Consider the following 23,411-nt stretch of genomic DNA (forward strand, 5'->3'; position numbering starts at 1 on the left):
TAATTTAGGACTTTCAAATATTGTCTAATTATCATGGGATGAGATTGAGATATGGATGTCGGTTTGCTTGTCTGTAATCCAGGATTTAGTAGCGCGGGACCCGCACGAGCGAACTGACACGACTTGCGAGGGAATGAACGACTGAACTTATTGAAGAAGATTGATAAACGGTAGAAAAATTAAAGAAAGTATTAATTATTCGACCCCAACATAAAAAAAAAATACTTTTTTGGTACAGTCCACGTCACTCACATGGATAACACAATATAATATAATAAAAATCGTTGTTTATGGATGCATTTTTACTTTTCATATATTTTTATTAATTTTTCTCATTGCATTTTTACTGTTCACATATTTTTATTAATTTTTCTCATTAATTTGTTACGATTCATTCAAAATTTTAATTATTTAATTCACGAGGAGCCCTACCTGCAACGTCAGGGTGGACTTCGTGATCAGGTTAGCTCCCATTCAAATTACGTTGAGTGGGTATTTCCATCCTAAAGTTTTGGGTAAGATATTTTAAAACTTGGGGTTTTTATCAAAAATGAAAAAAAATATGTGAAAAATAAAAATAATTGCGTGAATAGAACTATCTAATATAATATAGGTAGAAGTATGCAACATAGTTTGTGATTTGGGCCTCTAGGAAACTTAGCCCAAGGGTCCCATCTAATGGACTGAGAGACGAAAGAGCAGTCCAATTCAAATTCACTAGGTTGAGGTTTTAGTAGCCGGCCCAATCGTGACAACAAGAGTGAGTTGGTCTATTTTACCGTAAAAACTTATCGCACTGCTCATCCGATCTTCCCTCACTAGAAATATGTATATGAAGTTTTTATTTCGATTTGATGTTAATATGTCAGTGGTGGTGGTCGCAACAGTAATAACGGTGGGTGGTGGCGGTGGCAGTGTTGGTGGTGAGGTGGGGTGATGGCGGAAGTAATGGTGGTGAGAATGAGGCGAGGACAACATGGTGGTCGAGTTGGGGTGATAGTCATGAAAATATGTGGTGGTGACGTAGTAGTGAAGGGTGATTGAGTAAATCACCAGCCCCAGCTCCAAACCCAGTGGCAGCATAAGTGCTTTGAGTAGTAAATCAGTTCACCTTCCCCCAGGACTGTTCCCTGCATGTTATAGAAGTTAACCCATGTATAGTTTGTTTGTGCCTTTAATTATTTCTTGTGGTGGAATTAATTTGTTGTTATATTCGCTCAAGTGCTAACCAGTTAGTATTTTAATAGAGCGCTGTCTATTCGGTTGAGCCATCTCCATAATGTAATTTCATGATTTGAACAGTTCAAATTTTAGAATATCACCACTAGATCATTATTGCAAAAATTCATTCGAAGATCATTTAGCTCTTTTATTATTATTTTGGACATTTCATTGTTTATCAACAATTTTTTGTTTGTCTATTTATCATGCCACACTTAGATAACTAATTATGACTTCTGATTTTAGTGAATTTTTGCATTAATAATCTTTCAATGGTACCTAAAAGTTGATAGGGTTGGATTATGAAAAATATTCTCTAATGTTTTGAAACGAGTGACTGGTTTTATATTAAAATACTAATTGGTTAGTGCTTGAGTGCTCATATATATATACTAATTGGTTTTATATTAAAATACCAATGTCAATGCAAATTGGATCATTTTTAGGATTTGGAATTACATTTGCGTACTAGCACCTAAAGAACATGAGAAAATGGACCAATTAGCTCATCGATCAAAGTTGAAAGAGATCCACGTTCGACTTATTTATTGACATTACACTAAGCTTATTTATTGACGTTACAATATTAAACTAAATAACCAAATAGCACCACTATATATAGTACGTAGTGCGTAGTACATTTTCCTTCATGCATGCATATGATCTCCAATTAAAACTTGTTCTTGTACCAAAAAACACCTTTTTTAGCTCCACCATTATCCTCATCATCCGGCTCAACATAAAGGCACTCTTTAGCCTCCCTCCACAAGGCCTTGTAAACCGGAGTCCCATCGAAACTATAGTACTCTCCCAAGAAAGGCTTCACTGCTTCTGTTGCCTCCACTGCATGGTAATGTGGCATTGTAGAGAAAAGATGGTGAACCACATGCGAATCTGTGATATTGTGGAAAACCTTATTAAGCACCCCAAAGTCTCTGTCCACCGTCGACAAAGCCCCTCGCAACCAGTCCCATTCCGACGAGCCGTAGTGCGGCAGCGAGGAGTGTGTGTGCTGCAAGTACGTGATCAACACAAGAAACCCGTTAACTACAACCAATGGGACTCCATAAATACAAGTAAGCCAAACAAACCCTTTGGCCATTGCAATGCGGTAGAGCACATAAGCTACGGCCACAATCGCAAGGTCAGAAATGTAAATTTGAAGACTTTCGCGGGTCGAAAATATTGGACTTTTGGGATCGTAGTGGCACGCAAACCGGTCGTATTCCCGGCCAGAGACGTTGAAGGCCAAGTACAAAGGCCAACCGAGTGTGAGTGTAGCCAAAATACTCAAGAGCCTGCCTGGAAGGTTGTTGAAGTACTTGCTGTAAAACGGAATTTTGGATTTAGGTTTTGGAACAAATACTTCGTCCCGTTCGAGGGACGCCGTGTTGGAGTGGTGGCGGCGGTGGCTGTATTTCCACGAGAAGTAAGGGACTAGGAGAAATGAGTGAAGGGTAAAGCCGACAATGTCATCAACTACTTGGTAGTCACTGAAGGCGTGGTGGCCGCACTCGTGTGCGATAACCCACACGCCGGTGAGTGTGCAGCCTTGGAGGATCCAATAGAGAGGCCAGGAGATGTAGGAGAGGAGGGGGAGAGGGAGGAGGTGGAAGTATGAGGTGGCGATGTGGTAGAAGAGGAAGGATAAGGCGAGGTCGTAGAGGAGATAGGAGAAGGAGCGGAGGAGAGAGCGGTTGAAGCAGTGGGGAGGGATAGCTTTCTTGATTTGGCTTAGAGTGAATGGAGGTTTTGAGACTGGCACCCTTTTTTGGTGGGTGGTTTTTTGCTTTTTAGACTTGGTTTTGGTAACCATGTTCCCCCCAGCTCCCATTTTGCTTGATCTTGAATTCTCTGTAGCAGTCCTGAAAGAATCAAATAAAGAATTTACACATCAAAAAAAGAAGAGAAAACTCTGATGATCTCCACTAACATAAAAGCTTAAATCTATATCGTCACAAGAGACAACTACATGCACACATTGGATCTAAGAGTACATAACATGATCTAACATATTAGGGTTTTGAACAGATTAAATATGGTCATGAGGTCTGTGTAGATGACTCCAGAACAAGTACACACCTTCAGGCTTTGAGCAGAGGAAGAAGTTTGTCACCAGGTGAAACTGAAAGCACTTCTCACTAGCTAGAAGTGCTTTTTCTCTCTGAGAGGCACTCCAACACAGAAAACACACTATGGCTTTTAATCAATACACACACCTGTGTGTGTCGTCGTCTTCTCATGCATATGCATAAAGTGAGTGAAACTAGTCACCAGAGTTGGCCCCACAATGCTCACATGCATATGCATGGATGCTTGTCACCTGATGAAATTGAACTGACACGATGAAACACTTGGCATGCAATTCCAGTATCTGGTTAGAATGATGAAGAGATTTTTTAGTGTGATCGGTATACGGAGTGGTACACTACATGTCATTATGCAAATGATGGGATTTGTGTGCTAAAAAGTTAATAACTTAAAAAATAAAATTTCCCCCCACTCTTATTAAAACACATGGTGTACCACTTGTATTCCGTTCACAACTAAAAATTTCTCATAATGATGTTAGATAGACCTTTTTTATATCATATTTTATAGATTATATGATGTAGTGGTTGACAATTAATTAATTTTTTAAATCATTAAGAAAAGAGTCCAACCATGAACCATCACATCTCATAATTTACAAAAAAAATATCCGAAAAGATGGTTTATTTAACGAACATTACAACTGGAGATGAATAAAAGTTGCATTCCAACGCATTCTTTTGGGGTAAATGCAGACGAATAGAAGTTGCATTCTTTTGAATAATACGATTTTTCCCCTTCAAATATTCTTCCCTTCTCTCCTTTCTGATCTCACTTTTTTCTTGTCTTAATTTCTCTCTCTAAAAAAAAATAAACACATAATATTGATGTAATTTAATTATAACTGTTCAAATAGGAGGGGAATTTAAACTTTGAAGGAGATGATTTTTTTATTTCGGTTACAATTAATGGGATGGTTGAACCATTGCATGGGATTTGTGTCGTGTAGTGAAGCTACTCCAAACACTCGTCAATATTCAGAGCGCGGATCAGGGAGCGGGACCCACAGGGGAGTCACCGAGTCGGTAATTTGGCTGTATTTTCTTGGGGGCGTTTACGCACGCGACTCTTCACGTGTTCACCCTCGGTATCAACGGCGAACTAAACTTGAAGCCCACCAGCCCAAAAGCTTATATGTGGGGACTCCAGAGTCCAATCCTAGCCCAAAATCTCGTTTATTACAAGCCCAAACCCAAACAAGTTACCTTTTTACTTTAGGTTTTGAGTCGTTTTCAGAATGAATTATGGCGTTTTAATTTTCTAAAATAGTACTAAAACGTTGTAAATTGCGTCAATTTATACCTTCTATTTTCTTGATTATATAAAATATAGGAGTTACCATTTGTTTGATTATACAAGTTACCTTTTGCTTATATAAAACTAGCATATGAGCGCACACACACAAAGTGTGTGAATTTTTTTATATTTTTTTGTTTGAAATAGAAGGAGAGAGGAAGAGAGTGATAGAGAATGTGACAGTGAGAAGTTTTTTTTTTTTTTTTTTTTTTTAATTAGAGATATGTTAGGATTACGTATAGGCTTTGAAAAAATAAACACAGCAAAATTTGGTTGTGTGAAATTACATTTCTGCCTCATATTTCTTATTTATGTTCTGTTTTAATTAAATGGTTAAACCGGTAATTTCTTAAGATTTTAGTTGACAATGAGTGTTTTATATAAAATATAAAAGTTACCTTCTCGTTAGGTTAAATGAGTAACCTTTTGCTTGATTATATAAGAACATGACCATTTGCGTTTCTTTCTGGAATCGGACTTTAAGTCACGAAGTTAATGATGCTAACATGAAAGAATCTGAAACACAAGATGATGAGATAGAAGCAGACGAAGACGGTGATGTTACACAAAAGAAAAAGAAACAATCTAAAGAAGTTGTTACAAGTGAAATGGTTGATTCCTGGTGCAACGCCATTAAAGAACATGGGAAATTGAGTACTAGTCATTCCCTAATGAAGAGGACGAGTCATTGTTGGACTTCAGTGTCATGTCTATCAGTGTCTTTAACAAAATCGTTGTACATTGTCATTTCGTTTTATTTTGATATCATTTTGGAGAAACTGAAGTCCTTGTATATTGTCATAAGATGAGAAGAAGTCAGGGGCTAGCCCTCTGTCGAAGTACGTTGCAACTCTACGTGAAGTAGCACAACAAAGAAATGCTTTGTTGTCGGAATATTCCACGTCTGAGATCGCGTTGTCTATTGAGTTCATTTCCACAGTACCATGTTTAGTAAATTAGTGTTCCATTTTCTAACATGCTAATTGCTTCCAGTGTTCTTATGGGCGAGCATTCATCCGTGTTAGGAAGTAAAGGACGAGAAAGCAATGAAGATGATACCAGGGACGAGGAAGGCACTGCTGTCTTTAGTTCGTCCTGGTTACCACGAAAGGACTCCAAGTATGGTCCCTCACTCTCTTTCTCTCTCTCTCTCTCTCTCTCTCTCTCTCTCTCTAGATCTCTTTACAATTTTACTTTTGGTGTTTGTGTTGTAACATTGTTGGCCTTGCAGAGCAGAACCACCCAAGATGTGAGAAGAAATGGAAGAGAAAGACTGAGCGCCAGGACCAAGTTGCCATGGATGAAGATATTGTTCAGGAGTTGGTACTCAGTTCTGATGAAGAAGACGGGTCTTAAAGTGACACCTTTTCGGCTGAAGAAGATGAAATGGAGAAACCAGCTCCTTCGAAGCTGGAAACAAAGAAGCCGAAACACTCTACAAATAAATCAAAACAGAATGCAGCAAAAAGGTCAAAGAAGAGAAAGACGGGTGGTAACTGAAGAGACACAAGTATCTCGTGCACCCGTCCGATAGTCTCCATTTTTTGTCAATCCTTTTTCTTTTCAACAGAAGTTATGAGAATGGTGTATTGAAGAGCTTATGAAAACCAGTTTTGTCAAAGCTGTTTGTTTTGTTGTACGTACCTGAATGTTATGCATGAAGTTCCTTTTGGATCAATGTGAAGAGATTAATTTGCAGTTTTTTTCTTCCCTCTTATAAAAGTAGAATTGCAAGTTTGTATCTGTTAGACAAAAATATCCCAACTTATGACAACATTTTTATGGAGGGGGATGGAACTTTCCTAAATCGAAAGACTAATTTATACAAAGTTAGAAGTTCATGTCCCAATTAGTTATGTTTTGGATGCTGATCAACATTTGATTAAGCTATTCACATGTTGGATTTCAATCACATATCTGAGCGGGAAAAAAAAAAAGAGGAATTACTATTAGCACTCAAATATGTCATTTTGCACCCACTCATTTCTTATTTTCTTTTATTATTTAGAGAGAAATGCATGATAATTATATTTTGAGTTCGAATCCAATAACGACACTTGTCTAGTTCTAATAGTTTATTTTCTGATACATTGTGACGCATGTGGTGATGTGAGTTAAACATGAGTTATTTGTTGTCTATCATCAATAGGCCTTAATCATTTGGGTTTGGGTTAAGAATAATGGAGAATAATGAATGAGCTTGAGACATTTTAAGCTTTAATAATTTGGATGCTTTTTGAAGAATAAAAGCCTTTAAAATTCGATGCTTCATTTAAGAATAAAAGGCTTAAGCATTTGGGTTTGGGTTAAGAATACTGGAGAATAATGGATGAGCTTGAGACATTTTAAGCTTTAATAATTTGGATGCTTTTTTAAGAATAAAAGCCTTTATAATTCGATGCTATTTTTTTTTTTTTTTTTTACAGTCACTTTATCGGCAACTGGTGTAGAATCAGGTACCGAAAATGAAGATCAAAGAGGAGATGGAAAAGAAGAAGAAGACAGAGAGCAGATGAGATAAAAGCCTTGTTGGCTAGCATCAATAAGCCTTAAGTGAAGCATATATATTTTTTTTCTTTAAAAAGGAAGTAACCGGTGGTAAACTACAGTTATCAACTTATTCCGAGCCCGGAGAGGCTACGGGGGATTTCAAGAATAATGGATGAGCTTGACACATTTAAGCTTTAATAATTTGGATGCTTTTTTTAAGAATAAAAGCCTTTAAAATTGGATTTTTTTTTTTAAGAATAAAAGCCTTTTAAAATTGGATGCTCTTTTTTGTGCAGTCTGTCTGCAACCGGTGTGGAATCAGTTACCGAAAATGAAGATCAAACAGGAGATGGAAAAGAAGGCAAAGAGAGCAGATGAGATAAAAGCCTCGTAGGCTAGCATCAACAAGCCATAAGTTAAGCATTTGGGTTAAAAATAATGGAGAATAATGGATATAAGCTTTTATAATTTGGATACTTTTTTAAGAATAAAAGCCTTTAAAATTAGATGCTTTATTTAAGAATAAGAGCCTTTATAATTGGATGCTTTTGTAAGAATAAATGCTTTTTTTAGCATACTGAGAAATGTTGGAACCAGTGTGATCGACTGAAAATTATTGTCCACAACATTATTCTCCCCACTGACGAAGTTAAGTTTACCTATATAACCTAAACAGGCTTTGCTACTTCCTCACCTGAAAATTTGGAACGAAATTTCTAGTTTCCAACTTCCTTTTGCAAACAAGAGAAAATGGATTTGGTTGGAGAGGCTTTGCTCTCCAGTTCGATCCAGGTGCTGTGCGATAAGATTGCTTCGGGGGAGTTGATGGACTTCTTCCGGGAAAGAAGACTCAACCATTCGCTCATGGACAAACTGAAGGTGACATTGACGACACTTCATGCAGTGCTCAACGACGCAGAGGAGAAGCAAATTGTCGACCCAGATATTGGGAGCTGGATTAACGATCTCAAAGATGCTGTGTTTGACGCCAAGGACTTGGTGGATGAGATCGATACTGAAGCTTTGCGTTGCAAGGTGAGAGATCAAACTAAGAAAACCCAGGTGTGCAACTTCCTCTCTACCTCTCTTAATCCTTTTAAATATAAAGGCATGAATGGTAGGATAGAGGAGTTATTTCAGAGGTTAGAACACCTTGCAGACCAGCGAAATCGCCTTGGTCTTAAACAAGATATTGGGCGCAATGTTTCACAAAGAACTCCCACAACTTCTGTAGTTGAGAAAGGATTTTGTCCCTACGGTAGGGATCGAGATAAAGAAAAGTTAAAAGATCTACTGTTGCTATCTGATAATGAAAGTAGCAGTAATTTTTCTGTAGTCCCTATAGTCGGTATGGGCGGGGTTGGTAAGACAACTCTTGCTCAACTTCTTTACAATGATGAACAAGTTAAAAAGCATTTCGATACGAATGCTTGGGTCTGTGTTTCCGAACAGTATGACGCTTTGAGGGTGATTAAGACCCTGATTGAGCAAACCACTGGGAAATCTTGTGATATCTCAGATAGGAATTCCCTTGAAGTTCGACTAAGAGAACAACTAAGGGGAAAGAGGTTTTTACTTGTCCTGGATGACCTTTGGAATGAGAGCTATGATGACTGGGATCATCTACAAACTCTTTTCACGTATGGGGCAAAGGGAAGCAAGGTCATTGTAACAACAAGGAATAAACATGTTGCATCCATCGTGCACAATACTATTCCTATTCACATCTTAGAAGAATTGTCAGACAAGGATTGCTGGTTGTTACTGGCAAAACATGCATTTAGAAATGAAAACCCCAGTGCACATCCAGACTTGGTTGAAATTGGTAAGCAAATTGCACGTAAGTGCAACGGTTTGCCTCTAGCTGCAAAAACGTTAGGGGGTCTCTTAAGTTGCAACCTAGACTACAAGGAATGGAGTCACATATTGGATAGCAATCTTTGGGATCCACTACATCATACTAGTATTCTTCCTTCTCTAAGATTGAGTTACCATTATCTTCCAAGTTACTTGAAACAATGCTTTGCTTTTTGCTCAATTTTTCCAAAGAACTATGAGTTTGAAAAGGAAAATGTAATTAGACTATGGGCGGCAGAAGGTTTAATTCCACTATTGGAGAGCGAGAATACAATAGAGGAGGTTGGTGAAACATACTTTGGTGAATTGTTATCGCGATCACTATTTCAAAGACCAAGATTGGATCAACCAAGTTTCACCATGCATGATCTCATCAATGACTTGGCTATGTTTGTATCTGGAGAGTTTTGTTTGAGGTTGGATCGGGAAATTTCACATGAAGCTCCTAAAAGAGGTTGTCGGTTGGATCTGGAAACTTCACATAAAGCTCGAGACAGAGTTCGCCACTTATCGTATATGAGAGGAAAATTGGATATAGCTTCAAAATTTGAGCCATTAAAAGGAGTTAAGTGTTTGCGTACCTTCTTTCCAGTATCTTTAACCCCATATTATGGCTGGGATCATGAATATATAAGCAATAAGTTTCTAGATGATTTATTGCCAGCACAAAAATGTTTACGGGCATTTTCATTGTCAAGATATGAAAATATCACTCACTTACCTGATTGGATTGGTAACCACATACACTTGCGCTACATTGATCTCTCTTATATGGCAATTAAAAGGTTACCAAATACAGTGTGTGGTCTCTACAATTTACAAACTCTATTGTTGTTGGGTTGTTCTTCTCTTGTTGAATTGCCTGCAGACATGAGGAAATTGATTTGTTTGCGTCATCTTGATATTAGTGGGACTAATATAAAAGAGATGCCGGTGCAAATGGGTAAACTAAGAAGTTTGAGAACGCTCACTGCTTTTGTGTTGGGAAAATCGACTGGGTCAAGCATTGCAGAACTGAGGGAGTTGTCGCACCTTCGAGGAAAAATTTCTATCTTGAATCTGCAAAATGTAGTCGGTGATATTGATGCCTTGCTGAAGGATAAGAAAGATCTCGATGAGGTAGAGTTGGCATGGGGTAATGAAGTTTCCGAGGATTCCGCAAAATATAGACTTGTACTTGAAGGGCTACAACTTTCGGTAAATTTGGAGAAACTAACCATCAGGTGGTATGGCGGAACCAGTTTTCCGAAGTGGGTGGGAGACTCTTCCTTCTCCAAGTTACAAGTGATGCGTCTCAGCAACTGTAGTAATTGCAGTTCATTGCCACCAGTTGGTCAGCTTCCTGCTCTCAAAGAGCTCTACGTAGAAAGCATGATACTTGTTACGAGTGTTGGTGATGAATTCTACGGGGGATATCAACCGTTTCAATCTTTAGAGAGGCTAGAGTTTTGGGATATGCCAGCGTGGGAGGAATGGCTGCCTAGTCCAAGTGTAGATGAAAGTCCAGACTTTCCTCGTCTCAAGGAGCTGATGTTACGTAGGTGTCCGAAGCTGAGAGGAAACTTGCCCACTCGTCTTCCTTTGTTGAAAAAACTTACGGTATATGGATGTGAGGTTCTACATGAAAACAGGGCCAGTAATGCCCTGAACACGGAGTCCTTACGACGATCTCTTGAAGAACTGACAATAAACGGATGTCCCAGTCTGTCATTGTTACTAGAGTCGAGGGAGACGCTGCCGTCGCTTCAGATGCTTTATATTTATTTTCTTGGTGGGACAGAGTGGTTGCCGCAAATGGTGCACAACACTAATCGTCTTCAACATTTGACTCTTTCATTTTGTTCCTCACTCTTGTCGTTCCCTACAAATGGTCTGCCCACCACGCTGAAGTCACTTGAAATACAAGATTGCAAGAAATTAGAATTCCTGTCACGTGAGATGATGGCCAAACTGACTTCCCTCAAGTCTTTGCATTTATTGGATTGCTGTGATTCTCTGAGGTCGTTCCCTTTGGGCATCTTCCCCAAACTTTCGACTCTTGGTATCTATGGTTGCCAGAATCTGGAGTCCCTTTATGTTGAAGGAAGAGCAGTTGAAAATCTCAGCCATCTCAACTACCTGTCTCTCCGGAGATGTCCAAACCTGGTCTCTTTTCCTGACGGAGGATTGCCCACTCCCAACCTGACTTCCTTTTCAGTCTGGGGATGCAAGAGTATGAAGTTGTTGCCAGACCAAATGCACACCCTCACCGCCCTTCAACATTTGTGGTTACAAAATCTTCCAAATCTGGAGTCACTTGCACAAGGGGGTATGCCTCCCAACCTACAAGCATTTTGGATCGAAAATTGTGAGAGACTGAGGCCTTCAGAGGAGTGGGGATTGCAAATACTTGGCTCTCTTCGAGAATTTATAATCACCGGAAACAAGGACCTGCTGGAGACGTTGCTCAAGGAACATCTGCTCCCTGCCACTCTTCTCACTCTCAAAATCTCTCAACTTTCAAATCTGAAATCGTTGGACGGGCAGGGACTTGAGCACCTCACTTCTCTTCAACAGCTAGAAATTTCATGGTGCCAGAGTCTCGAATTCCTGCCAAAAGAGGGTTTTCCGGCGTCTCTTTCTTGGCTGAGTATCGAGAATTGTCCTTCTCTGAAGAGGAGTTATCGGAACAAGAAGGGAAAAGATTGGAGAAACATATCTCGCATTCCTTGCATAAAGATAGATGATGAAGTCACCATCCTATGAGCTTTCTCTTCACCTCTCCAACTCTCAACTCTCAACTCTCAAGACAAAGCCAGGTAATTTCTTATTTATTATTATATTGATTGTCCTCAGCAATATTCCTACTTAAATTCAAGTTTCGGAGTATAATTCCAATGAAATTACAGGAGAATGCGAGGAGACTGACTTCTTTGTATTCAGATACTGTGGAACTACTTGGGGTGGATGTACATGATTCTCCTGCACGAGAGGAGGTAAACCCTGAGTGATGGTTTTTCATAATTCTCACTTTTGCGCACAGCAGTTGGATAGTGCCTCATGGCAGTGCTTGCTTGAATGCCAGTACGTACATTGTGTAACTAGATAAGGAGGCCGGTTGTTGTGCTATGGATTTCACTGGTTGAACATTGCAGACGGATGTAAATTGTAATTTACTTTCTCTCACTTTTTCTATCTTCGGTTTGCCTCTTCTCTATTGCATTTATATTAGGGATCAGTCTTTTTCTTTAACAGTCCAATTCAACTATATGTTAAGTCAAGAAAATGTGATGGTACTAACAGATGTATTGGTTTCATTGATGCATTGAGCAAAACAGACTAAACCTGTAAAGATAGGATTATCAGATGGAGCTCTGGTTTACCGGACTATCAAGTTTGAAATCTTTGGATGGAAATGGACGTTCAAACCTCCTGGACTCTCAACTCTATTAAGAGAGCACCGCTTATTGGCACTGCATGCTAGAATGCCAGTATTACTAGACTCGGTGGCTGGCTGCTGCGCCTACAGATTTCACTGTAAGCAGTTGAAAAGTGTAATCTGTTCTTCCTTTATGTATCAATGTAATTCAACTAAGGTACTATTATCCTTGAAATATGAATGTTTACCTTTTGTTTAGTTATTGGATTGTCTCTTGTAGGCTAACATGCATCTTTGTAGAACTTAAGAATGATCAGAAAGGCTAATGACGCTACCTACCCAACTGAGAGAGCTTAACCTCGATGAATTATTTGTGGCAAGAGCCGCTAGATAAACTGCCTGTAAAAGTTTTTCTGAAGTCATTGACAACATTGAAAAAAAAAATTAGATTTTCTTGGTACCATTGAATAAAAATGTTAGCTTTTCCTCCATGTTTCAAATTCTAGTTTCTCATTTTCTTTTTTAATTCTGGAAATTGAATTCAGTTTAAAACACGCCAGATGCCCTAGGCCGCTATATATCTAGCATTCACTTGTGTTGCTTTGCGTTTTGTAGGAAGCATTCCGAAAGGTTTATGAGTGGAAGTTCTTGAACTGTCTTGAGCTATGGACTAGAGCTGTCTCTCCCTATGGCACAGAACCTGAGTTTAGGCCTGTTGCGTATCCTCTGGCTCAAATAATTTATGGGGTAGCCTGTCTAGTTCCAACAGCTTGATACTTTCCCCTCAGATTGAGGTGTATTAGAATGCTTAATCGCATTGCTTCTTCGACAGGTACTTTCACTCCGGTTTCTATGCTGCTTTTGGACATGCTTGAGATTAAACAGTTGAACAGATCCACCACTGGTGGTGTTGGCAAAGCTATTGATTTGCGCACTGTACTGAAGGTATATTTTAGTGTGGACATTGTCTCTTCTTCAAATTCAATACTACATTGTTATTGTTTTTAGGAGTTTGAGGAAAATCTTTCTTTCAGGTTAGCAAGCCAACCCTGAAGACCAGAGCATTCAGGAAGCGTGTGTGTTATCTGTTGTAGACGAGCTTGCTGAACATTTAGCTCAGTCGAGCTTTTCTGTTGCTTTCCCCGAGTTGTCTTTTATTCCAGTAACTGTACGATTGCGTACCTTCTGCAAATCCACCAAGGTTGAGAGGTTTCGGAAAGCAATGAAGGAGCTCATTCGTCAGGTACGTGGTTAGAGTAGCGTGTCTAGTGACCACATGTGCTCTGCTCCCATGCCCGAGCTTGAGATGTGTGGACTATCGATTGGTTGAAGAAGTTTTTAATACTCTTTCATCTGTTAATAATTACATCTTTTAAATGTTGGAAAACCTTGTTGTACATAGCTAATGTTTCAGCTCTTCCATATCCCAGATCGAGGCTAATTGTCAGTTTACAAATGAAAGGCGTATGTCAATTTCTTTTCTCCCAAATGATCCTGCAGCTGCGTATTTCCTTGAGGTCTGCCGTCTGCCCTTCCGTAATTTTCTTCTCTCATGTGATTTTGCCATCAATGTATTATATGTACGTTTGCTAAATTGTTACCAGCCAATAACCACAAATGCCTATTTCTTGGATCTTTCATGATTGAATTATCAGACTTTGTTTTAATCTGAAATATCTTTAACGCTTTGCCTTCATTTCGTTCTATTTTGATATCATCTTGGAGAAACTGAAGTCCTTATTATAGGATGAGAAGAAGTCAGGGGTTAGCCCTCTGTTGAAGCACGTTGCAACTCTACGTGAAGTAGCACAACAAAAAAATGCTTTGTTGTCGGAATCCAGGTCTGAGATCGCGTTGTCTATTGAGTTCATTTTCACAGAACCATGTTTGATGTTCCATTTTCTAACATGCTAATTGCTTCCAGTGTTCTAGTGGGCGAGCATTCATCTGTCTTTGGAAGTAAAGGACGAGAAAGCGAGGAAGAAGATGACACCAGGGACGACGAAGGCATTGCTGCCTTTAGTTCGTCCTGGTTACCAGGAAAGGATTCCAAGTATGGTCACTCTCTTTCTCTCTAGATTTCTATACAATTTTACTTTTGCTATTTGTGTTGTACCATTATTATTGGTTTTTCAGAGCTGAACCACCCAAAGATGTGAAAAAGAAGAAAAGGAAGCGAAAGACTGAGTGCCAGGACCAAGTAGCCATGGATGAAGATATTGTTCAGGAGTTGGTACTCAGCTCTGACGAAGAAGACGGGTCTTTAGCGGACACCTCTTCAGCTGACGAAGATGGAGTGGAGAAACCAGCTCCTTCGAAGCAGGAAAGCAAGAAGCCGAAACGCTCTACTAGTAAATAAAAAAAGAATGCAAAACCTCAAGCAAAAAGATCAAGGAAGAGAAAGACGGCTGACCGAAGAGACCCAAGTTTCTCGTGCACCCGTCCGATAGTCTCCATTGTTTTGTCAAAGCTGTTTTGTTGTACGTACTTGGAAGTTATGCATGAAGTTCCTGTTTGATTAATGTGAAGAGATTAATTTGAATTTTTTTTTTCCCTCTTGTAAAAGTATAATTTCAAGAAAGGATAATGCTAAATAGATCAAATTTGTATAATAAATTTACAAACTGTTATCAATAAGATATAAACATGTTAATTTAAAGCGGGACCCACAAAATTTATAAATACACACCTTTGATGGATATATATTATATACCTCAATAACCAGAGACTACATACATATACACGCACACATACACCAGACACATTTATAAATTTTCTATATAATCTCTCGGAAAAAAGCAAAAAAAAAAAAAAAAAACAAAAAAAGATAGATGCTTATCCTTTTCTGAAATATAATTTAAAGTGGGATCCACAAAGTTTATAAATACACACCCTTGATAGTACGGAAGGGATCGTAAGGAACCTGCAATCATGTCTGTCTACGTACATCGTGCGGTTATAAATTATTTAAAATTTAAAATTCAAATATAAATAGTACTTAAAGAAAACTCACCGCACGATATACGATAAACAGACACGTTGGATCATTTTCCTATATTATATACCTCAATAACTAGAGACTACATACATATACACACACATACACCAGAAACACATTTATAACTTTTCCATATACACGCACACATACACCAGACACACATTTATAAATTTTCTATATAATCTCTCGGAAAAAAGCAAAAAAAAAAAAAAAAAACAAAAAAAGATAGATGCTTATCCTTTTCTGAAATATAATTTAAAGTGGGACCCACAAAGTTTATAAATACACACCCTTGATGGTACGGAAGGGATCATAAGGAACCTGCAATCATGTCTGTTTACGTACATCGTGCGGTTATAAATTATTTAAAATTTAAAATTTAAAATTCAAATATAAATAGTACTTAAAGAAAACTTACCGCACGATATACGATAAACAGACACGTCGGATCATTTTCCTATATTATATACCTCAATAACTAGAGACTACATACATATACACACACATACACCAGAAAACACATTTATAACTTTTCCATATAATCTCTTGGAAAAAAAAAAAAAAAAAAAGGTAAAAAGATAGATGCTTATCCTTCTCTGAAATTTCGTCTCACTTTAATTAACCAAAAAAAGAAGGATTCTTTCTCCAAAGCACAATCACCAATTCTCACTTTATGCTTAACGTGTGTGGTCAGGTCGACTGAAAATTATTCTCCCCACTGACGAAGTAAAGTTAACCTATATAATCTAAACAGGCTTTTGCTATTTCCTCACCTGAAAATTTCAAACGGAATTTCTAGTTTCCAGCTTCCTTTTGCAAGCAAGAGAAAATGGCTTTGGTTGGACAGGCTTTGCTCTCCGGTTCGATCCAGGTGCTGTGCGAAAAGATTGCTTCGGGAGAGTTCGTGGACTTCTTCCGGGCAAGAAGACTCAACCATTCGCTCATGGACAAACTGAAGGTGACATTGAATACACTTCATGCAGTGCTCAACGACGCAGAGGAGAAGCAGATTGTCAACCCTGCAGTCGGGGTGTGGCTTAACGATCTCAAAGATGCTGTGTTCTATGCGGAGGACTTGGTGGATGAGATCGATACTGAAGCTTTGCGTCACGAGGTGAAAGATCAGACTAAGCAAACCCAGGTGTGCAACTTCCTTTCTACCTCTCGTAATCCTTTTAATTATAAAGGCATGAATGGTAGGATAAAGGAGTTATTTGAGAGGTTAGAACACCTTGCAGAACAGCGAAATTGCCTTGGTCTTAGAGAAGGTATTGGGCGCAATGTTTCACAAAGAACTCCCACAACTTCTGTAGTTGAGGAAGGATTCTGTCCTTATGGTAGGGATAAGGATAAAGAAAAGTTAAAAAAACTACTGCTGCTATCTGACAATGAAAGTAGCAGTAATTTTTCTGTAGTCCCTATAGTCGGAATGGGCGGGGTTGGTAAGACAACCCTTGCTCAACTCCTTTACAATGATGAACAAGTTAAAGAGCATTTTGACATTCATGCTTGGGTTTGTGTTTCCGAACAGTACGATGCTTTGAGGGTGATTAAGACCCTTATTAAGCAAATCACTGAGAAATCTTGTGATATCTCAGATATGAATTCCCTTGAAATTCGACCAAGGGAACAAGCAAGGGATATCTCAGATATGAATTCCCTTGAAATTCGACTAAGGGAACAAGTAAGGAGGGAACAAGTGAGGGACGTCTCAGATATGAATTCCCTTGAAATTCGACTAAGGGAGCAAGTAAGGGGAAAGCCATTTTTATTTGTCCTGGATGACCTTTGGAATGAGAGCTATGATGACTGGGATCGTCTACGAACTCTTTTCACTTATGGGGCGAAGGGAAGCAAGGTCATTGTAACAACAAGGAGCAGATGTGTTGCATTCATCGTGCGCAATGCTATTCCAATTCATGACTTGGAAAAATTGTCGGACGATGATTGCTGGTTGTTACTGGCAAAACATGCGTTTAGAAATGAAAACTCTAGTGCACATCCAGACTTGGAAGAAGTTGGTAAGAAAATTGCACGTAAGTGCAACGGTTTGCCTTTAGCTTCAAAAACACTAGGGGGTCTCTTAGGTTGCAACCTAGACTACAAGGAATGGAATCACATATTGGATAGCAATCTTTGGGATCTACCACAAGCTAATAGTGTTCTTCCTTCTCTAAGATTGAGTTACCATTATCTTCCAAGTTACTTGAAACGATGCTTTGCTTATTGCTCAATTTTTCCAAAGGGCTATGAATTGGAAAAGGAAACTGTAATTCTACTATGGGTGGCAGAAGGTTTAATTCCACAATCAGATAGTGGGAATACAATGGAGGAGGTTGGTGAAAGATACTTTGACGAACTGTTATCGCGATCATTGTTTCAAAGACCAAGATTGGATCAACCCAGATTCACTATGCATGATCTCATCAATGACTTGGCTAAGTTTGTGTCTGGAGAGTTTTGTTTTAGGTTGGATCTGGAACTTTCACATGAAGCTCGTAAAAGAGTTCGCCACTTCTCGTATGTGAGAGGAAAGTTTGATACATCTTCAAAATTTCAGCCATTAGATGGAGTGAAGTCTTTGCACACATTCTTGCCAGTGTCTTTAACACCATATGACACAAGGGAAGGCGAAGTATATGTAAGCAATAAGGTTCAAGATGATTTTCTGCCAACACAAAAATATTTACGGGTAATATCATTGTCAAGATATCGAAATATCACTCACTTACCTGATTCCATTGGTAATCACATACACTTGCGCTACATTGATCTCTCTTATACGAGAATTAAAAGGTTACCAGATGCAGTGTGTACCCTCTACAATTTACAAACACTGTTGTTAGGTTGTTCTTCTCTTGTTAAACTGCCTGCAGACATGAGGAAATTAATTCATTTGCGTCATCTTGATATTGGCGGAACTCGCATAAAAAAAATGCCTGTGCATATGGGTAGATTAAAAAGCTTGAGAACACTGACAGCTTTTGTGTTGGGGAAATCTACTGGGTCAAGCATTGCAGAACTGAGGGAGTTGTCGCACCTTCGAGGGAAAATTTCTATCTTGAATCTGGAAAATGTAGTCAGAGCTATTGATGCCTTGCTGAAGGATAAGAATGATCTCAATGAGGTAGACTTGGAATGGGGTTATAACGTTTTGCATGATTCCGTAAAAGAGAGACAGGTACTTGAAGGACTACAACCTTCGGTAAATTTGGTGAAACTAACCATCAGATTTTATGGTGGAACCAGTTTCCCGAATTGGGTGGGAGACTCGTCCTTCCCCAACCTACAAGTGATGCGTCTCAGCGGTTGTAGTAATTGCAGTTCACTGCCACCAGTTGGTCGGCTACCTGCTCTCAAAGAGCTCTACGTAGAAAGCATGGAACTTGTTACGAGTGTTGGTGATGAATTCTACGGGGGATATCAACCGTTTCGATCTTTAGAGAAGCTAGAGTTTAGGGATATGCCAACATGGGAGGAATGGCTGCCGATTCCAAGTGGAGGTGAAAGTCCAGACTTTCCTCGTCTTAAGGAGCTGATTTTAGACGAATGTCCGAAGCTGAGAGGAAACATGCCCACTCATCTTCCTTCCCTGGCGATAATTATGGTCCGTCGATGTGAGGTACTACATTTGCCGATGGGGACGCTGCCGTGGCTTCAGATGCTTGAAACTAATTTTAATGGCGGGACAGAGTGGTTGCCGCAAATGGTGCACAACACTAATCGTCTTCAACATTTGACTCTTTCATTTTGTTCCTCACTCTTGTCGTTCCCAACAAATGGTCTGCCCACCACGCTGACGTCACTCAATATATTCTGTTGCGGGAAATTAGAATTCCTATCACGTGAGATGATGGCCAAATTGAGTTCCCTTCAGTCATTGCAACTAGATTGGAGCTGTGATTCTCTGAGGTCGTTCCCTTTGGGCATTTTCCCCAACCTTTCATCTCTTTCTATCCGTGCTTGTCAGAATCTGGAATCCCTTTCCGTTGAAGGAGGAGCAGATGAAAATCTCAGCCATCTCAACTACCTGGCTATCGGTTTCTGTCCAAATCTTGTCTCTTTTCCCGACGGGGGATTGCCCAACCTCACTTTTTTTTCTGTCGGTGAATGCAAGAGTTTGAAGTTGTTGCCGGACCGCATGCACACCCTCACCGCCCTTCAAAGATTAACGATAGAAAAGCTTCCAAATGTGGTGTCATTTGCACAACGGGGTTTGCCTCCCAACCTACAATCATTATCTATCAGTGACTGTGACAGACTGAGGCCTTCAGTGGAATGGGGATTGCAAGGGCTTGTCTCTCTTCGACAATTTTGGATCTCAGGAAACAAGGATCCGCTGGAGACGTTGCTCAATGAAAAGCTGCTCCCTGCCACTCTTCACACTCTCGAAATCTATCATGTATCGAATCTGAAATCTTTGGACGGAAAGGGACTTGAGCACCTCACTTCTCTTCAACACCTACACATTACATGGTGCGAGAGTCTCAAATTCCTGCCAAAAGAGGGTTTTCCGGCATCTCTTTCTTGTCTGAGAATCTGGAATTGTCCTTCTCTGAAGAAGAGGTATCTGAAGAAGAGGTATGAGAAGGTAGCTGGCATTCCTTGCATAGAGATAGATGAAGAAGTCAACATCTTGTGAGCTTTCATTTCACTCTCTCCAACTCTCAACTCTCAACTCTCAAGACAAAAGCCAGGTACTATTTTATTTATTATTAAATTGATTGTCCTCAGCAATATTCCTTCTTAAATTAAAGTTTCAGAGTCTGATCCCGATGAAATTACAGGAGAGTGCGAGGGGAGTGAATTATTTGTAGTCTGATACTGTGGAACTACTTGGGGGTCGATATATATGATTCTCCTGCATGACAAGAGGTAAAACCCTGGATGATGCTTTTCTCATACTTGTCTCGTTTGCGACATAACTCTGATCTTCTGCTTGGACAAACAGGTATATCGGATTATCCAATGGTGCTCTGATTTTCTGGACTGTCAAGTTTGAAATCTATTGCATGGAAATGGACTTACAACACCTCCCACTCTCGCAATTCCTGACGGGACAGGGACCTCTATACCTCAGCTCTCGTCAACAGCTATATAAAGATTGAATGTATCTGGGACTTCGTCGGTCCAGAGAGAAAACTATTGAACTGCAAAGACAGGATTATCGGAGGGAAAATGATGTTAGCTTACACCAAACACTGAGGTACGTACTTGTGTATATATATACTGCTGTGGTTTCCATATGGCGGAATGCTTACTCATCTTTCAACGCATCTGTCATTTTGTGGTAGGTGCATATATATATGTTTCTCTGCAAACACAATGGTTGGAGAGAGCATGGCTTATTGGCACCGCTTGCTAGAATGCCAGTGTACTAGACTTGGTGCCTGGCTGCTGCGTCTACAGATTTCAGTGTTAGTAGTTGAACACTTTGAGTGTAATTTGTTCTTCCTTTCGGTAACAATGTAATTCAACTATGCAATCAGTCAGGACAACACTATGGGACTGACGTATTTGTCGGCTTTATTGATGCAGATGGCAACTCTGGGATTGTAACGATTGGATTATCTATAGCCAACGATTTAAAACATGTATCAATTAGTTGGCATCCTAATTGATAAATGTATAGCCAACGATTTAAAACATGTATCAATTAGTTGGATTATCTATAGCCAACGATTCAAAACACTCTCTTTTGTTTTAAGTTCTATTTGCTTGTTTTCTAAGATAAATGTATCCATAATAATTTCATCTTTGAATTTAGGAGTATCTTGTTAAGCTTAGGTATGAAAAAGGGAAGCAGTTGAGTTGGCATCCTATTGAAATGGATATGAGAGAAAATGTGCTTTTTACTGTTCAATTCAGAATTAAACGGTATAAAACGTGTGAAGGTAAAGCTCTGCGTTCTTTTCCTACATTTTCATCAAAACTCTGCATCCACATAATCTCCCTACAGAAAAATATATTCCACATAAGTTAAAGAAAAATATATACCACATACTTTAAATGAAATTGTGCCTATTGTTGCCGCTTATGAACATCTTATCTCCTGGAAGTGATCCAAGGGAACTGAGAGGTTATAGCATTCTTCTCACCGTTGTGGATTTCATGAGCAATCAAGAGTATTCAAAGTTGCATCTGGACTCAGAGGTTTGTTTTCTATATATTAGCATGTGTGATGTTGTGTGACTCGCATAGCAAGTCGATAAACGAAGAAAAGAAAATTATATGAACATTGCAGGTTCACTCACTATATATGTAGGCGACCTTGTGATTCGTTAACATATCTCGCATTCGTTGCATAAAGATAGATGATGAAGTCACCATCCTATGAGCTTTCACTTCACCTCTTCAACTCTCAACTCTCAAGATGAAGCCAGGTAATTTTTTATTTATTATTATATTGATTGTCCTCAGCAATATTCCTACTTAAATTCAAGTTTCAGAGTCTAATTCCAATGAAATTACAGTAGAATGCGAGGAGACTGACTTCTTTGTAGTCTGATACTGTGGAACTACTTGGGGTGGATGTACATGATTCTCCTGCATGAGAAGAGGGTTTTTCATACTTCTCTCATTTGCGCACAACAGTTGAATAGTGCCTCATGGCAGTGCTTTGCTTGAATGCCAGTATGTTGCGTCACTAGATAAAGAGGCTGGTTGTTGCGCTATGGATTTCACCGGTTGAACATTGCAGATCAGATGTAAATTGTAATTTACTTTCTCTCACTTTTTCTCTCTTTGATTTGCCTTTTCTCTATTGCAGTTATATTAGGGATCAGTCTTTTTCTTTAACGGTTCATTTCAATTATATGCTAAGTCAAGAAAATGTGAAGAGACTAACAGATATATCGGTTTCATTGATGCATTGAGCAAACAGCCTAAACCTGTAAAGATCGGATTATCAAATGGAGCTCTACTGGACTATCAAGTTTGAAAATTTTGGATGGAAATGGACGTTCAAAACCTCCTGGACTCTCAACTCTATTAAGAGAGCAGAGCTTATTGGCACTGCATGCTAGAATGCCAGTAGTACTAGACTCGGTGGCTGGCTGCTGCGCCTACAGATTTCAGTGTAAGCAGTTGAACACTTGAGTGTAATCTGTTCTTCCTTTATGTATCAATGTAATTCAACTAAGGTACTATATCCTTGAAATATGAATGTTTACCTTTTGTTTAGTTATTGGATTGTCTTTTGTAGGCTAACTTGCATCTTTGTGGAACTTAAGAATGATTGGAAAGGCTAATGACACTACCTACCCCACAGAGAGAGCTTAACCTCTATGAATTATTTGTGGCAAGAGCGGCTAGATAAACTGCCTGTAAAAGTTTTTTTGAAGTCATTGACTACATTGAAAATAAAAAAAAGTTTTTCTTGGTACCATTGAATAACAATGTTAGCTTTTCCTCCATGTTTCAAATTCTAGTTTCTCATTTTCATTTTTAATTCTGGAAATTGAATTTAGTTTAAGACGTGCCAGATGCCCTATATATCTAGCATTTCACTTGTGTTGCTTTGCCTTTTGTAGAAAGCATTCCGAAAGGTTTATGAGTGGAAGTTCATGAACTGTCTTGAGCTCTGGACTGGAGCTGTCTCTTCCTATGGCACAGGACCTGAGTTTAGGGCTGTTGCGTATCCCCTAGCTCAAATAATTAATGGGGTAGCCCATCTAGTTCCAACTGCTAGATACTTTCCCCTCAGATTGACGTGTATTAGAACGCTTAATAACAGTGCTGCTTTGACAGGTACTTTCATTCTGGTTTCTATGCTGCTTTTGGACATGCTTGAGATGAAAGAGTTGAACAGACCCGCCACTGGTACTGAAGGTGTATTTTAGTGTCGACATTCTTCTCTTCTTCAAATTCAATACTACATTGTTATTGTTTTTGGGAGTTTGAGGAGAATGTGTGTTTTCTGTTGTAGACGAGCTTGCTGAACATTTAGCTCACTGGAGCTATGTTGGTATTTGACAGTTTACTAACTCAATACCAAAATATGTGGGTGATAAGTTTACAAACTCTATCACACCTCTTTCACTTTGCACTCTCAAATAAAATTGGACAAAGAAAGAAATAGAGAAAGGAAGCAACAAGCTT

The 23,411-nt window shown here is 39.1% G+C and overlaps 4 protein-coding genes and 1 long non-coding RNA gene across 8 annotated transcripts; 4 read left to right on the plus strand and 1 right to left on the minus strand.

The window, feature by feature from the left end:
• Nucleotides 1–1,891: 1,891 nt before the first annotated feature.
• Nucleotides 1,892–3,055, minus strand: LOC137714138 (delta(12)-fatty-acid desaturase FAD2-like). Its single transcript, XM_068453420.1, has one exon. The coding sequence runs from the start codon at nt 3,053–3,055 to the stop codon at nt 1,892–1,894; it is 1,164 nt and encodes a 387-aa protein (XP_068309521.1).
• Nucleotides 3,056–7,748: 4,693 nt separating this feature from the next.
• LOC137715834 (putative disease resistance RPP13-like protein 1) lies at nt 7,749–13,701 on the plus strand. Of its 2 annotated transcripts, XM_068455183.1 has the most exons (6): nt 7,749–11,753; nt 11,844–12,102; nt 12,273–12,471; nt 12,929–13,060; nt 13,146–13,258; nt 13,348–13,701. In XM_068455183.1, exon 1 carries the CDS (start codon nt 7,849–7,851, stop codon nt 11,698–11,700), a length of 3,852 nt encoding a protein of 1,283 aa, XP_068311284.1. In that variant the 5' UTR covers nt 7,749–7,848; the 3' UTR covers nt 11,701–11,753; nt 11,844–12,102; nt 12,273–12,471; nt 12,929–13,060; nt 13,146–13,258; nt 13,348–13,701. The 2 variants fall into 2 exon arrangements, with proteins under 2 accessions (XP_068311284.1, XP_068311283.1); XM_068455182.1 differs by having other exon boundaries at nt 12,929–13,258.
• On the plus strand, nt 11,832–14,865 carry LOC137715577 (nucleolar complex-associated protein 2-like). Its single transcript, XM_068454920.1, has 8 exons — nt 11,832–11,930; nt 12,273–12,471; nt 13,146–13,258; nt 13,353–13,563; nt 13,716–13,849; nt 14,060–14,154; nt 14,238–14,366; nt 14,450–14,865. Exons 1-8 carry the CDS (start codon nt 11,832–11,834, stop codon nt 14,670–14,672), a joined length of 1,203 nt encoding a protein of 400 aa, XP_068311021.1. The 3' UTR covers nt 14,673–14,865.
• A 1,091-nt stretch (nt 14,866–15,956) lies between these two features.
• Nucleotides 15,957–20,963, plus strand: LOC137715361 (putative disease resistance RPP13-like protein 1). The gene is made up of 5 exons (XM_068454658.1): nt 15,957–20,008; nt 20,099–20,186; nt 20,263–20,517; nt 20,606–20,728; nt 20,850–20,963. The coding sequence occupies exon 1, from the start codon at nt 16,141–16,143 to the stop codon at nt 19,951–19,953; it is 3,813 nt and encodes a 1,270-aa protein (XP_068310759.1). The 5' UTR covers nt 15,957–16,140; the 3' UTR covers nt 19,954–20,008; nt 20,099–20,186; nt 20,263–20,517; nt 20,606–20,728; nt 20,850–20,963.
• A 109-nt stretch (nt 20,964–21,072) lies between these two features.
• On the plus strand, nt 21,073–23,134 carry LOC137715363 (uncharacterized). 3 transcript variants are annotated; one of them, XR_011065562.1, is made up of 7 exons: nt 21,073–21,205; nt 21,371–21,464; nt 21,556–21,694; nt 21,785–22,025; nt 22,195–22,389; nt 22,844–22,975; nt 23,061–23,134. It is a non-coding gene; the product is annotated as an uncharacterized lncRNA (long non-coding RNA). The 3 variants fall into 3 exon arrangements; XR_011065564.1 differs by having other exon boundaries at nt 21,082–21,205; nt 21,380–21,464; XR_011065563.1 differs by lacking the exons at nt 22,844–22,975; nt 23,061–23,134 and adding an exon at nt 22,516–22,809.
• The last annotated feature ends 277 nt before the right edge of the window (nt 23,135–23,411 follow it).

Source organism: Pyrus communis, chromosome 14 (assembly GCF_963583255.1).
Source record: "Pyrus communis chromosome 14, drPyrComm1.1, whole genome shotgun sequence".
Lineage (NCBI taxonomy): Eukaryota > Viridiplantae > Streptophyta > Magnoliopsida > Rosales > Rosaceae > Pyrus > Pyrus communis.